At 42.6% G+C, this 14,926-nt stretch overlaps 1 protein-coding gene across 2 annotated transcripts in view; it reads right to left on the reverse strand.

The window, feature by feature from the left end:
• ABHD3 (abhydrolase domain containing 3) overlaps window positions 1-12,658 on the reverse strand; it is a 46,163-nt gene extending 33,505 nt beyond the window's left edge. For both annotated transcript variants that reach the window (XM_018571689.1, XM_018571688.1), the window contains exons 1-2: window positions 12,372-12,658; window positions 12,109-12,272 (exon numbers count right to left, since the gene is read on the reverse strand). In XM_018571689.1, coding sequence (XP_018427191.1) covers window positions 12,109-12,272; window positions 12,372-12,530 — 323 coding nt within the window. In that variant the 5' untranslated portion in view covers window positions 12,531-12,658. The remainder of the gene's footprint in view (window positions 1-12,108; window positions 12,273-12,371) is intronic.
• Between the last annotated feature and the right edge of the window lie 2,268 nt (window positions 12,659-14,926).

The raw sequence follows: 14,926 nt of genomic DNA on the forward strand, positions 1-14,926 counted from the left end.
TCAATGTGTGATTTATCCTTCACTAAATATGACAAGAAGAAAAGTACTTTTATTATTGTCTATATCACTATAGAAATACATTATATCCAAGATGTTCATATGGAAGTCATTTTAATATTAAAGTGTTGTAGTGCTCACCCCCCGCACGGGCCACTGGATGAACGCGTATTCCATAGCTGGCTGGGGATTTTTAGCAACCTGGCTGCCCCAATAGCACTTAACGCCCTCTGTGGTGACCAATAAACTGAAGATCCAGACTGTAGATACGATGCTGAAGAAACTTTATTGTAGAACTTCAGGGAGAGAGGTTTAGGGCTAGGAACATCCAGGATGGTGTAGACTCCTCTAAGTGGTAGAATAAAGTATCTGCTGCCATCACAGACTAGGCCCTTTAAGCCAAATGTGGCAATCTGTGTTTAGTGCATCTGGCTAAAAAGTACTTGAATCAGAAGTCACCAATCAGACTCTTCAGTTTCAGCAGAGACTCACTTCTCAGGTTCTCCATGCCTTTTGAGGTTACTCTGTCATCTTCATCCTTAGCATCAGGCCCCCAGATCAGGGCTCAGTGTGAGCACATGGCTAGCCCCCTAGGCTTCAGGTCTAGCCAAATCAGACAGTCCATAGCAGCCTCCCCCCAGGCAGGGCCTGGGGGAGAAAGAGATCCTGACATGGTCCACCCCGTATATTTATGTCCTCTTCCAGAATGCACCACTGTCCATGAACCTCCTAGTGATTGTCCACTGAGACAAAGATACTCATAACCTCTTAATCTCTTATTGGTTATAACCTCATAATCTCTTATTGGTTGCCATGTCCTGTGGCAAGAATACAACGGCAAAACCAAATGAGCATACACTATAGATAAGCATTAGGCTGAATACAATTTAACAACAACTCGATTTAACTAAGCCCTCCTGCTTATAGGGTGCTACACTGCATTTCCACTTTCGCAGCATAATTGGAATAACACCTGTTTTATATTTCTTACATGTTTCTTGACTTCTTAAGGGTTAAAATTTCTACTTGTTTTTTTCTTCTATTGTAATGTTAGGAAGGGTTGTAAGGGGTGAGGGTCGTCTCCATTGTATGTTAATGGTGTGTAAGGCAAAGATGGCACCCGCGCATGCGTGTGGGCCTATGTTCCATACGATTGGTAATCATGCTGTAGTGCGCAGGCATGCGCAACCGGAAGTGCGCAGAAAGACGTGCAGCCATTCGGCACACAGGATGTGATGTTTGCTTCCTAATGAACTGGCCTATGTAAGCAAGCCTGCCCTATCCATAGTGCTGATGGTCTTCAGCTACTACTTCCTATGAACCTGTTATTCTGCTGGATTGCTTGTTATTCATCTCTGACCCGGTTTTCCTTGACTCCTCCTGCCTGCAGCCTGCCCTCGGCCTGTTTACTGGACTTTGCTTTGCCTACCTTTTCTGTACCTTGGCTATCCTGACTACGCTCCTGTCTCCTGTTCCGCTATCACGCTGTCTGCCGGGTTTTACCACTGGCTACGTCTAACGATCATGCCACTGGATTTCCCCAGGACGGTGTCCGGTTAGCTCTTGGCACTCATGCTCCTCGCTGTCCTCCTACACTCTGTTCACACCTCCAGGGGGCGAAGGACACAAGACGCAAAAGAAGCCTCCTTGCCTATCTGATCTCCAACCAGGTACGTAATATAGAGTTAATGTGCCACGTACCTTAGAAATGTCTGATGTGACGAGGCCAGCCTCTCTAACAACTCCGGTCCCAGAGCCGCTGCATTGGGTTTTAGTTGCTGCACCTAAAACCTGGACGCAGGTTTTAGGTACAGGAAGAAGCACTTCAAGATGGACCTTTAGACAGGCCAAGGTCAGGATGAGCCACGTAGATAACAGGCAGACAGCGAGGTACCAGGAGAGTTGTCAGGAACAGGCCGAGGTCATCAACATGCGGGCAACACAGTACCAGGGATGAGGCACTAGCAATAGTCAGGAGCAAGCCGAGGTTCGGGAACACAGGAGAGCAGCAGAAGGTCAAGCCAAGCCGGACCAGTAACAGATGAGCAGATCAGGATACAGGGAAGACAGGAACACAGGTAAGCTAACAATCAGACAGCACAGGAGGACTGGACATCCAGGCTTTATAGCCCAGAGGGCGCCAAAGTTCAAATGAAACGTCGGCGCATGTCCGTGCGCATGCGGCAATATGCGCACGTGTCCACACAGAGACGCTGCACTAATCTATGAGAAACACCAGGAGCATGCACATGAGCAAACCGCTGAACATGAACTCTAGCTCTGGCTTCTTGACATAATGAGAGAGACACAATCCTCAAATTTCAGTCCTAAGTCTTTCCATTAGGACAGATCACTGTGGAAGTGCTATGAAAAACCTGGAATAAGCTATCTTGCCTCTTGCAACAAAGCATCTAAAAAGGTAAGATTTTTTTTCCCAACAATTTTTCGTTATGCTGTGTGAATAGATAGACATAACAAACATATAGAGGGGTTTTCTCAAATTTGACTGCATAAGTGGAAATATAGTTTAAGACAACAGTGTAAATAATAGTTAATATTATAAACAAACAAGCAGTTGCAAGTGGTGTGTAACCAAAGCTGTCAGACCTGTCATTTCACGTGCTTCAATACACATTCATTGGTGTTTAACTAATCCCTACGGATGATTTTTTTTAAAAGCAGGATCTGCAATGCCTTTTCCCATTTATCTTTCAACTGCTTGTGTTTTTAGTTTCCTTTTTGTAAAAGTGTAGCATGCTGAAGTTCCAATCTTGCAAAGTTAATTTATTCTGGACCTTTACCCCTTTCACTAAAAATCACATCACCATTTAGCTCTACATGCTGATATGAAACAATCTTACATTTATTAGCTAAATAAACATATTTTTCTGTTACTTATAATTATTGTTTTTCCACTTCCTGGTCCACTTCGGCACAAATGATGTAATGTGCCCAAGCGATGCATCCTGGGAAGGTTACATCGGCAGAGCATTGCTGGGAAATCTCATCTGTAATCTCACGAGATCTCAGGGAAAGGCATTTTCCTCCCCTGAGATGACGTGCATGGTCACGTCTTAGTCACATGTGCCAGACTTTTAGGAAGTAAAGGGAGATATATTAATCTGCCCTTAGTAAAAAATGGCCACTGTCAGAAAAATGTAGAGGAAAAAAAAAACGAGCTATGCAAAGAATAGAAAGCCTGCAAATATCTATAAATATCTGTAGATTGACATCAATAAATCTTTATAAAGATGGCTTTGTTTTCATCTCACAGATATGGGTGAAGTTCCTCTTTAAAGCAGAAAAAAAAAAGATTTTTGGTCATTTGCAAGTACTAATATGTTACCACAAATAATGGGTGTCCCAACTTTAGCTGGCTGCTGCATTAAGTAAAACGATGATTTTCATGTACCTCCAAACCCTTCTATATGTGTGAACTTCTGGCACCAAAACTTATATTCCCAGCTCTAGTACAGTGATGATAGGGGGGTGTCCCACTCAGCACCTTGGCCATTCACAAAAATTCTTCTTACATAGAATACAAAGCGTTAACATGGGGAGAGTATACCACCTGATCTCCCTTGTTCATTCACAGAATGCCGGAGGTGCAAAGCAAACAACCCACGATCATCACTATACTAGACCTGGGACTGTAAGTTTTGGGGCTTAAAGGAGGGTCACGGTTTTTAGGTAATGCAGCAGCCAGCCACAGATGGGACATCGTTAGTAGTAAGATATTGGTATATCGCAAATGGCAAAGAAACAAAACAAAAATTCCTGGAGTTTCAAATTAAATCCAATATAAAAACTGTAGCATGTTGCATTTCTAATCTTGCAGAAGTCTTTTATTCTACTGTCTTTGATTAAAGGAGAACTATGAGGTGAGTGCTTTTCACTCACCTCATAGTTCTAGCCGACCTGTGACAATGAGACTGTCACAGGTCGGCTCAGTAGATCGGGAGGTGAGCGAACACATACCGGCGTTCGCTCACCTCTCGATCCTGTCACGGCTCTCAGCCGTGACAGGGGAGGGGCTGGATTCCCCCCTCCCAGCTCCGATCCACCAGTGCTGACTGGCGGAACGGACAGGGAGGGGGCGGTTACAGCTGGCTCTGCCTCTAGATAGGCATAGCCAGCTGTCAGTCACGCAGCTGGGCGGATCCCGGCAGAATTGTCGGGATCCGCTTCAGCTGTGGCGTCTCAGTATACCGCGAGCAGGTATACTGAGCCTAGGGTGACGGGAGGACGCTAGTTTGTGTCCTCCCGTTACCCTAAGGAGAACTCTGGGGAAAAGCCTTAACCCCTTAGTTCTCCTTTAAGGCTGATATAAATATGCAGTGTCAGCTTTTTAAAGCATTATAAGAAAAAAGCATGACTTGTTTTTAAATACGAAAGCATTAAAAACTGTGTTAAATGATAACATATTTTTGTTTGTAAACTTGTTTTTGTAGGGAAATAAAAATACTGATGTGGATGTACGCTCTGGTACATAAAACAAGTGAAACATAAGAAATCATAGTAAGCCACTGTAAGCAAAGTATGCCAGTTTTTCTGCTATGTCTAAGTAAAAGTCTACCAAATAAGTGATAAGCTAATGAAGTATTTCAGTACGGTCTCCACATGATGTAAAAGCTTAAATAATAACCCAACACCTAAACTAGAAGAACAAACCTGATTCATGAGAATTTTGATCTCATTGCTTCTGACACTTTTGTGTCAATGGCAGCAAATCTGGAGAGTGCTGCATATTGTATCCAGTGTGCTGAAATCCATTACCAGGCATCAGAAATCAGATGTATGAAAAATGCATTCTGGCTGACTACTATAGGTTACAGCATAGTTTACACTGATTTTTACTTTATCAGATAAAGGAAATCTGGAATGATTATTGAGGCTGCTGCCCGTAATGGTAGAATGATGTCAGCTGTCACTGCTGACCTTTCCTTCTAAGCATACTTATTCAATGGCTGTCACACTAAAGCTGGCCATGATTTTTTTGATTTTTTTTTAATTCTTTATTTTCTTTTATTATTTTATAAAACATGATTTCACAGTATAAACAAAACATAAGCATATAAAGAAAATGGGCCATAGAAAAGAAAAAAAAATAAGAATGTTTTTTTTTGACAAAAGAGGTATCTCAAGGTCTGTGTCAAGTCGGAGTGCTTAGTAACAGACTTGACTGCCACAATAAAAAAAAATAGGTAAACGGGACCCAGGTATCTCGAAAGGGTCAGACATATAGTACACACGTTATGTCATGTAGGTAGCATTAGGATTAAAAAAATAAATAAAATACATACATACACATACATACACATATATATATATATATATATACACACATATATACACACACACACAGCCATGAATTTTGAATGGCACTTTAAGCTAGGTGGCCCATGTTACCACCTCTCTATTCGGCAAAAGTACTAAAGATATCACAATATAGCTATCACAAGTTGGACAACCAATAGATTGTCAGGTGATGTTTGAGAGATTTAGGTGATGCCAAGTTCGCTCCCGTGAGAGCGGGCCTCCAGGGTTTATGGCTGATGTAGAGAACACAAATGTTTTCTTTTCTCAAAATCCTAATACGTTCTATTTAGAATTCTGGAGCCCAGAGGCTTTGTAGAGCTTTGGAGTGGGATAAAGCCACCATTCCTAGGTCCACATCTTTCCTGTTAGCCAAACCTCATCATTAGCCTCAGCTGTTCACAGAACCTTTATATATCTGAGCTGACCAATGTCCAGGTCTCTCTGCTGCTAGAGCCTGCTACTGGGTAAAAAAGTGCTTCTAGTTTGTTTTGGGGAACCCATTAGGTTGCGCCCTGTTAGTGGCTCGGACAAGCAGATTTTTTTAAAATGTTTTTTTATGCTATGGACTTGGTGAACAAATGTCTTCCGGTATTAAAACTGTTTGTTTGCTGCCTTGCTGAAAAAAATGCGCAGGACAAACCTGCATGGACTGTTCCTGGGTGTCGCTTTGTACACTCACCAGCCACTTTATTAGGTACACCTGTTCAATTGCTTGGTAACACAACTTTTTAATCAGCCAATCACATGGCAGCAACTAAGTGACTTGGAACGTGGCATGGTTGTTGATGCCACGGGTTGGTCTGAGTATTTCAAAAACTGCTGAATTAGTGGAATTTTCACTCACAACCATCTCTAGGGTTTACAAAGAATGGTCCGAAAAAGAGAAGATATCCAGTGAGCGGCAGTTGTGTGGACGAAAATGCCTTGTTGATGTCAGAGGAGAATGGGCAGATTGGTTTGAGATGATAGAAAGGCAACAGTAACTCAAATAACCACTCGTTACAACCAAGGTATGCAAAATACCATCTCTGAACGCACAACATGTCAAACCTTGAAGTCAGATGGGCCACAGCAGCAGAAGACCACACCGGGTGCCACTCCTGTCAGCTAAGAACAGGAAATGGAGGCTACAATTCGCACAGGCTCACCGAAATTGGACAATAGAAGATTGTAAAAATGTTCCCTGGTCTGATGAGTCTTGATTTCAGCTGCGACATTCAGATTGTAGGGTCAGAATTTTGTGTAAACAACATGAAAGCATGGATCCATCCTGCCTTGTATCACGGTTCAGGCTGCTGGTAGTGATTAAATGGTGTGGGGGATATTTTCTTGGCACACTTTGGGCCCGTAATGCTATCATATCAATATGGACCAAAATCTCGGAGGAATGTTTCCAACACCTTGTTGATTCTATGCCACAAAGAATTAAAACAGTTCTGAAGGCAAAAGGGGGTCCAACCCGGTGCTAGCAAGGTGTACCTAATAAAGTGGCCAGCGAGTGTATATTGGGAATTCCTAGGAATGCCTATGTTAGTGACTGATATATTAGAATACTTTGCAATTTCACAACTGGCAGCGCCACCATAAATTAGAGAAATACCCGTGCACTAAGCCTTGATGTAGAGACTAAAAATGCTTCACTGATTACTGTAGCAATCCAACAGTCCAAACAAATTATTATTACCGGAATTGGGATGATTAGCTAACAGCTAAAAGAGAATTGATGCCTCTTTTACAGATGAAGCAGCCTGATAATCGCTAAAGCAGTAACCATGCATTAAGATAACTAAGGTGACTTTGCACTCCCTACATAAAATCACAAGGCTTAGTTATAATGACACAAAAGGAGAAGTTCTTTTTTTGTGATCACGTACTGCTGATCTTTGCAACTTATGTATCACATGCTTTAAATTCTTTATATTGTACATTTTAACAAGTAATCCCCTGTCACTTTTTGCTTTATTTCTACTTGATTTTACAGGGGTCTATTCATAAATGTTTTCTCACACCATTCACACAACTTTCACTTTTCACTCTTCGCACATTTTTAAAAATCGGATTCAATTGGGAAAATGTGTCAATTCTAAGTGAAAGTTGTATGAATCTTGTGTGAAAACATTTATAAATAGACCCCTTAGAGTGAGTTTTCCGTGGATATGCACTTTTACAAAAAGGTGTACTATTAAATAAGAAAAACTCATCATATATTGTGTATATACAGGTTGCAGAAATGTATTGGGGAAAAAAATAAACTGCTTCAGCAAAATATTTGAAAACACAACAGTAATGGATACAACTTGGGACTCTATGCCTGAGTGCATGAATACAGCTGATCATTACATACATGTTGTGGGGATAGGGGGGTGGGGACATTTTTCCAGTTTGCTTATCTAATTCTCAACTCTCAGACTTCAATCTTGCATCATGAAGGCTTATTACATACAGCACTATCCTATTTGATTTATTAAATAAGCCTATAAGAATGCATCTAAATGGGTGATCAATACCTGGGTGGATTTGTTTTACCTGAATAAATAGGGATTCATTTTTGCAAGCCTTTAGGATTAATTAATAAGGTAAAGAGCAAAGTACAGGAAACCCCAGAAACCAATCAGTCACCATGGATAACTTTTAGGGGTCCCGTTGCATGATGCAAGGTCAAATTTAAATGATCAGGGTTGCTGCATATGTCACTGTACCTTTGAATTACAAGGCCTTTTTAAATAAGCCGAAAATCCAGGATTGCTCGTGATTGCTGCATGAGTGGAAAAGTCATTTACATGAGTGAAGATGTCTTCCTGGCCATTCTATAAATGTAATTTATTTTAGTCACTAAAATAAATTTAAGTGCGTACATGCGTAAATGTCCGAGCATTCATTCTAAGGGCTCTGGCTGCACATGGGCACTGGCTCCCTTACACCTTAAATGCCATTAAGGTGTAGACTGTTGTCGGTATGTATACGCTGGCACTTTGTAAACCAGAGCATGCGCACAGATGTCAACATTGGAACATAGACTGGGTGCATCTGAGTGGGTTTACATAGTTCTGCTGTATACCCACCAACAATAGCGTACAGCTATTCACTTAATGTGAGGATGTACGATGCACCTGGGGCTATCTGCCAGCAGGAATACGCCAGCATTTATGGTGTATGGGAGTCGGCGCCCATTTGCAAGAGCCCTAAGTTCATTGAATTTACGCACGTACACCTGTAAATGTGGGTGCACACATGTAAATTAATTCTAGTGGCTAGAATGAAATTGAATATGAAATTAATTTGATTTTTTTTCTTTACGCCCCTGAACATTGTCCTAGATTACGGATCAAAATGCCACAATGTGCATGGACACTTTGGCTATTTTAGAGCTGCATTCAAATGTATAAAAAGAAATCCAAATGCTGTATGGATTTATTTTTTTTTACACCCATGTACACCCATTTGTCAGCAAGGCCTTTCAGTGAGCATCACATGAAAGGAGATATCTTGTTAATCATCGGCTGAAGTGCAGGCGGTTGATGCACGTGTGACTCCTGCATGTTTTCATTCAAATTAATCAAAATTTCTGGATGATAATTCTATGAGTAATAGGCAAGCCTTGTAATAAAACATATCTGATGGTGTCATTACCTTAATTGCATACTTGCTGGCTACAAGTCAGTAAAGGGAAAACTTGGCTTTTACTCCAAGTGTACTGGTGTTCAGCTTAGATACTGGTGTTCAGCTTAGATACTGGTGTTCAGCTTGGAGATCTGCCTAGGTACTGGAGATCTGCCTAGGCACTGGAGATCAGCCTAGATACTGGTGATCAGCCTAGATAATGATGGCCAGCCTAGGTACTGGAGATCGGCCTAGGTACTGGTGATTAACCTAGATACTGGTTACCAGTACCAGATAGGACTAGGTACTGGTGATAAGACTAGGTACTGGTAATGAATCTAGGGACTGGTGATCAGCCTCAATATTGGTGATCAGCCTATGTACTGGAGATCAGCCCCAAGAGGAGGGGCGAAACGCGTAGGCACCGCTCTTAAAGACTAGTTGGATGACTCGGAGATCGCCGGCTGTACAGCCCTAATATTTGGATAAAAAGTAACCTGTGGATCTATCCAACAGCACTATGTCTGTCTGTATCATCAATACTTGGATATCCCACCAACTAAGGGAAACCAAAAAGACATCCAGTGACCGAAAATCTACAAACATTTTCACTCGTGGGAAACCCGTGAATGCAAAATCGAAGGACTGACCGAGAGGTCATGTGAGTAGATCCGCTGTTCGGTTCCAACACGAATCAGCAAAAACTTTAAAGCTATAATCACTGCTGATACAAACATTTATGGTGGAAAAACTCCCTAATATTAACTATTAGAAAGAACTAAGCGTAACCAAATATGCACTGATCAACACAACAAAAGAAATTCTAGCCGGCATATAATTCTCTCTGATAGAATCCAGTAACCCCGTAACTGGATTGTATATCCAAAAGAAAGATCCCGCCAATTACAAAGACACGATTCTAATAGCTTTCCTGCTCAAGTTGAAAGTATCTTCAAATAAGAATCCTAAGTTTGCCGAAAACCATCACAGATCCACTTACTGTCGATCTAAGACAGACCTGTGAAACTGTTTTCAAAAATTGCAACATGCATGATCAACAAAGAATTAAGAGAATTATCAAATTGCATTCAACTCAACAATATGTGGATGCGATCAGTTACTGTTACTAAATAGAAACACATTGATACACTTAAGTATCAAAATCCTAAACGACTAATAGACTTTACAACCATAAGGGATACATGTACAGCCAATCAAGGGCACGTATATCCAACCAATCACTGATCAAAGTCAGTTTGACTAATCATCGGTTTTAATTATTTGACAGTAAACTGTCAGCTATGTGTTCAGCAATCTTTTATGCTTGTTTTGATTAGAAATAAAGTAAATTTTCTCTAAAATTGACATTGTGGTTTGTCCCCACCTTTGGTTAACCCTTGAACTGCCTTCATCTGTAAGACAGTTTGTACTGGAGATCAGCCCAGGTACTGGAGATCAGCCCAGGTACTGGAGATCAGCCTAGGTACTGGAGATCAGCCCAGGTTATGGAGATCAGCCTAGGTACTGGAGATCAGCCTAGAGATCAGCCTAGGTACTGGAGATCAGCCTAGATAATGCTGGCTGGCCTATGTACTGGTGATGAATCTAGATACTGGTTTCCAGCCTAAGTAATAGTGATCAGCCTAGGTACTGGTGATTAGTCTAGATACTGATGATCGGCCTAGGTACTGGCGACCAGCCTAGGCACTATTGATCAGTGCTGGTGATTTGTCTAGATACTAGGAATACATCGAAAATTGTGGCCGAAAATGGTACTGTGGTCAAATGCCAATAGTACCAAAACGCAGGAAAATGCACCCGAAAATAAGATGCATTCCTAGCTTCTCTCTTCTCCACTGGGCGCCGGTCTGTGTCCCCTTCAATCCCCGCTGCTCTCCACCAATCTGTGTCGGCAGAGGCAGCGGGGATCGGAGGGGACACAGACCTGCGCCACCGGGGAGGAGAGTAACTGTCAGGAGGCCGATCGGGGCAGTGCGAGGAGGAGACAGCACCGCCCCGCTGGGCCTCCTGTGACTGGAGAGTCAGAATGGAGAGCAGAGTACAAACTTTTAGGCCTTGTTCACACCAGGCGCGGAGCAGATCTAGAGCAGAGCAGGTGCACACCGGATCAAAACTGCGTCCAATGTATTCCAATGGTATTTTTTGCTCCACTTCACATCGCAGCGTGCAGTTGCAGAGCAGATCCAGAGCAGGTGAAAAAACTGCAGCAGGCCCTATTTTACCTGCTCTGGATCTGCTCTGGAACGCATCAAAAACGCATGCCATAGTTCTGAACACACAGAAAGCCCATTTTAAACTTTAAAAAAAAAAATATATATTTATTTTTATTACCAAAAAGAGCCCGGAACGCATAAAAAACGCGTCTAAAAGACATTTCTACTAGATACAGATGATCAGTCTTGGTAATGGTGATTAGTCTAGGTAATGGTAATTGATCTCGATACTGGTGATTGGGCTAGGTATGGTGATCTGTATAGATACTGGGGATTAGTCTAGATACTGATGATCAGTCTAGATACTGGTGATTAGTCTATATACTAATGATCAGTCTAGGTAATTGTGATCAATCTAGGTGATCAGCCTCAATATTGGTGATCAGCCTAGGTACTAGTGATCAGTCTTGGTACTGGCAATCAGTCTAGGTACTGGTGATCAGCCTAGGTACTGGGTTCTGTCTAGGTACTCGAGATCTGTCTAGATACTGCTGATCAGCCTCAATACTGGTGATCAGCCTAGGTACTAGTGATCAGTCTAGATACTGGTGATCAGCCTAGGTACTGGTGATCAGCCTAGGTACTGGTGATCAGCCTAGGTACTGGTGATCAGCCAAGGTACTGGTGATCAGCCAAGGTACTGGTGATCAGCCAAGGTACTGGTGATCAGCCTAGGTACTGGTGATCAGCCAAGGTACTGGTGATCAGCCAAGGTACTGTTAATGAATCTAGGGACTGGTGATCAACCTCAATATTGATGATCGGCCTAGGTACTGGTGATCAGCTTAGGTACTGGTGATCAGTCTAGGCAGTGGTGAACTGTCTAGGCACTGGTGATTGGTCTGGATTACAGGTGATCAGGTCCCTGGACTGACAAGAATTCACCTGCCATCCTGGTGGCAATGCAGAACCGCTGGATTAATGGGACAATGCTGTACAGTAGAGGGGCCATACTCACTTCCTGTAATGCACTTGTGGTTTGACAAGGATAAATGGTCTCAGCAATGTCTGGGTTCTGCCCTCCCAGCACCACAACGTAGGGTAGTAAGTTTCGGTAACGGCTGGGCAATATCGCTTGAGGAAACTACACAAGGCTTCCCCGCCTGTCACCAGCTGAGGTTTCTGTAAGGAGAGAGATGACAAGCATTACCTACAATCAATGACATAACCCCATCAAAGTGATCACACAATAGGTACACAATGGGCATGCATGGCGCTTACCTTGGCAATGACACTAAGGTAGTAGCAGGCATAGGCTGCACCAAATCCCAGCACCAAGGACAAGCCCACCCCAGAACCGAACAGACCCACCCGCACTTGGTTCTCCAGGTAGAGTGACAGCTCCCGGGTCAAGCCTTGCAAACTGATTATCTCCAGCATTGTTCCACCTGCTGCCACCCTGTGAGCTCCGCAGCCTCATGCAAAGGACACCGGCTCCGGGTAGTGGGCGAGGATCAGCACAGGAACCGGGCTTATATGAAAGGAGGCATCCCCGGCTTCTCTCCGGACGAGCGTGATCCTCGCTTGCCGCCGCCAGCCGGTAGGGGGCGCTGTGCTGCTGCCAATCAGGCGCTCATTTAGTTTTACATGACCAGCAGTGGAGATGTCAGCGCTGGAGATCTCCATAATCAGCTTACAGAGTTAACTCTATGGTGACAGTCTATTTTACAGCATGAACTGTCCTCATTGTGACTACTTTCATTGCTCCTAATTGGAATATATTAGGATTACACTTCACCTTACTATTTTCCTTTACATTGCTGCTGGTTCACAATTTTGGTGCTGAGTGATCAGAGTAGAAACCGCACTCATTCACATTTGCATGGTGGGCTCGTTTTCATGCGTTTTTAAAGTGCAAATTGTAAAGGAGAACTGTTTTTTTCAGGCATTTTCAGCTTTAGGTGTGCTTACAAAGAGAAAAGCTGCTTCATTTTTGGAAATGCACAACAAAGAATTAAAAAGGCTTAAAAATGTCTGTGTCACATGTTTACAGATGTTCTTATTGAAGTAAATGTAGCCAAAAACACTGAATTATGCCAAAAAGTAGCTCACATGCTTTTTCTAGTGACAGGTGTTTGGCTACAGGCGACAGAACGCTCAGATGTGAACAGGGGCCATTGAAAACAATAGAAATCCTCTGTTAGTGTTGTAGTGCTTAGCCCTTTAAAGGAGAACTATGGGGTTAAGGCTTTTCCCCATAGTTCTCCTTAGAGTAATCGGAGGACACAAACTAGCGTCCTCCCGTCACCCTAGGCTCAGTATACCGCAAGCTGTAGCTCGCGGTATGCTGAGAACAGTCTCATTGAGTGAAAAGCACTCACCTCATAGTTCTCCTTTAAGCTACAAAATGTGTGTAAATGGAGCCTAAATGGGAGAACCTGAAAAGCGCACAAAAACACACATGCAGGTATGGTTGCCACCTGTCCGGGATTCAACTGGACAGTCTGGGGTTTTGAATGCTGCGTCTGGGTTTCATGGCAGCTGAATCCCAGACACAAGATGTCAGGCAAATAGGGGCAACCAAAATTAAGATAGGGGCTACTGGCACCCACTGAAATTAGTCTCAACTGTGATATTTACATATGAATTGATGGTACTATTTACATATGAATAAGCAGTGACTAATTTATATGTAAATATCGAGGTTAATTGATATGCAAATTCTGAACCTCTTTGCTGGTCAGTGTATATACCTCAGTTGCATTGCTGGTCAGTGTATATACCTCCGTCACATTGCTGGTCAGTGTATATACCTCTGTTACATTGACGGTCACTTAGAATACCTCTGTTACATTGGTAGTCAGCGTAGGGCTACCTAATTCTCTCCTTGCTAAATGCAGCACTATAGTGTTCAGGTTTCACTTGAAGAAAAGGTTGCAACCCTACATACAGGGGATGCTAAAAAGAGTTAAAAGGCACTCTGTATCTCAACATGCAGTCATCTCCTCTTTCTCCTTAGGCTCTTGATTGTTGGATAACGTAGAACAGAGTATAGGCCTTTTAATTATTGACAAGTATGAGTTACACATGTCCTTTTGCTGACTACAGGAAATCTGTCACAAAGGGTTTTTGAACAAGCAGCAGTGCACTTGTTAGATACAGTTACATACTTTTGTTGTGCCTGTTGAATGCTTACCCATATCCAGACACAATCTCCAGATCTCTCAATTCTATACAGCGTCGGTATAACTGTGTGGCAGCATGAAAGTCTATGTTCAAAACAGAGACCTGGATAGCAGTAAAACCCTAAAAGAGTTACTAACTCTTCCCCACTCTATCCACAACTGAATAAAAAAAATGATTTATTGATCATAACTCCAAACTATCTGAGATGAGAAAGAGGGACGCCTTCCAGCACAATGTATTTAGGTCATGGACACACCTCTGCTGTGCCCCCAGTAATGCGGACCATTAGGAATTTATATACCACAAATAATTGGGTAAACCCAGTATTGTTTTTTTCAAACTTACTATTCTTTTATAATGGCTTTTTGAACTAGTAAGCAAGGTAATAAGGAGGTAATATATAAGAATTTAACTCCGCAGCGGTGAGAATGTAAGCACTTTGCAGACCAATTCATGCAATTTTTATGCAGGAAACATCTGCCAGCATCATAGATGATCAGTATTTCATTAGGCCTGTATGCATAAGCTCTTAGGACCTGTTCACCCCAGCAAGCCACGCTGAATGTGCGGCTGCTGGTGTGCGTTGACAGGCACAGTGCTGATGCAGCGATCCCAAACTTTACAGTTTTTTTTTGGAGGGGGGGGGGGGG

Source organism: Nanorana parkeri, unplaced genomic scaffold, assembly GCF_000935625.1.
Source record: "Nanorana parkeri isolate BGI_ZX_2015 unplaced genomic scaffold, ASM93562v1 scaffold1810, whole genome shotgun sequence".
NCBI classification, from domain to species: Eukaryota; Metazoa; Chordata; class Amphibia; order Anura; family Dicroglossidae; genus Nanorana; species Nanorana parkeri.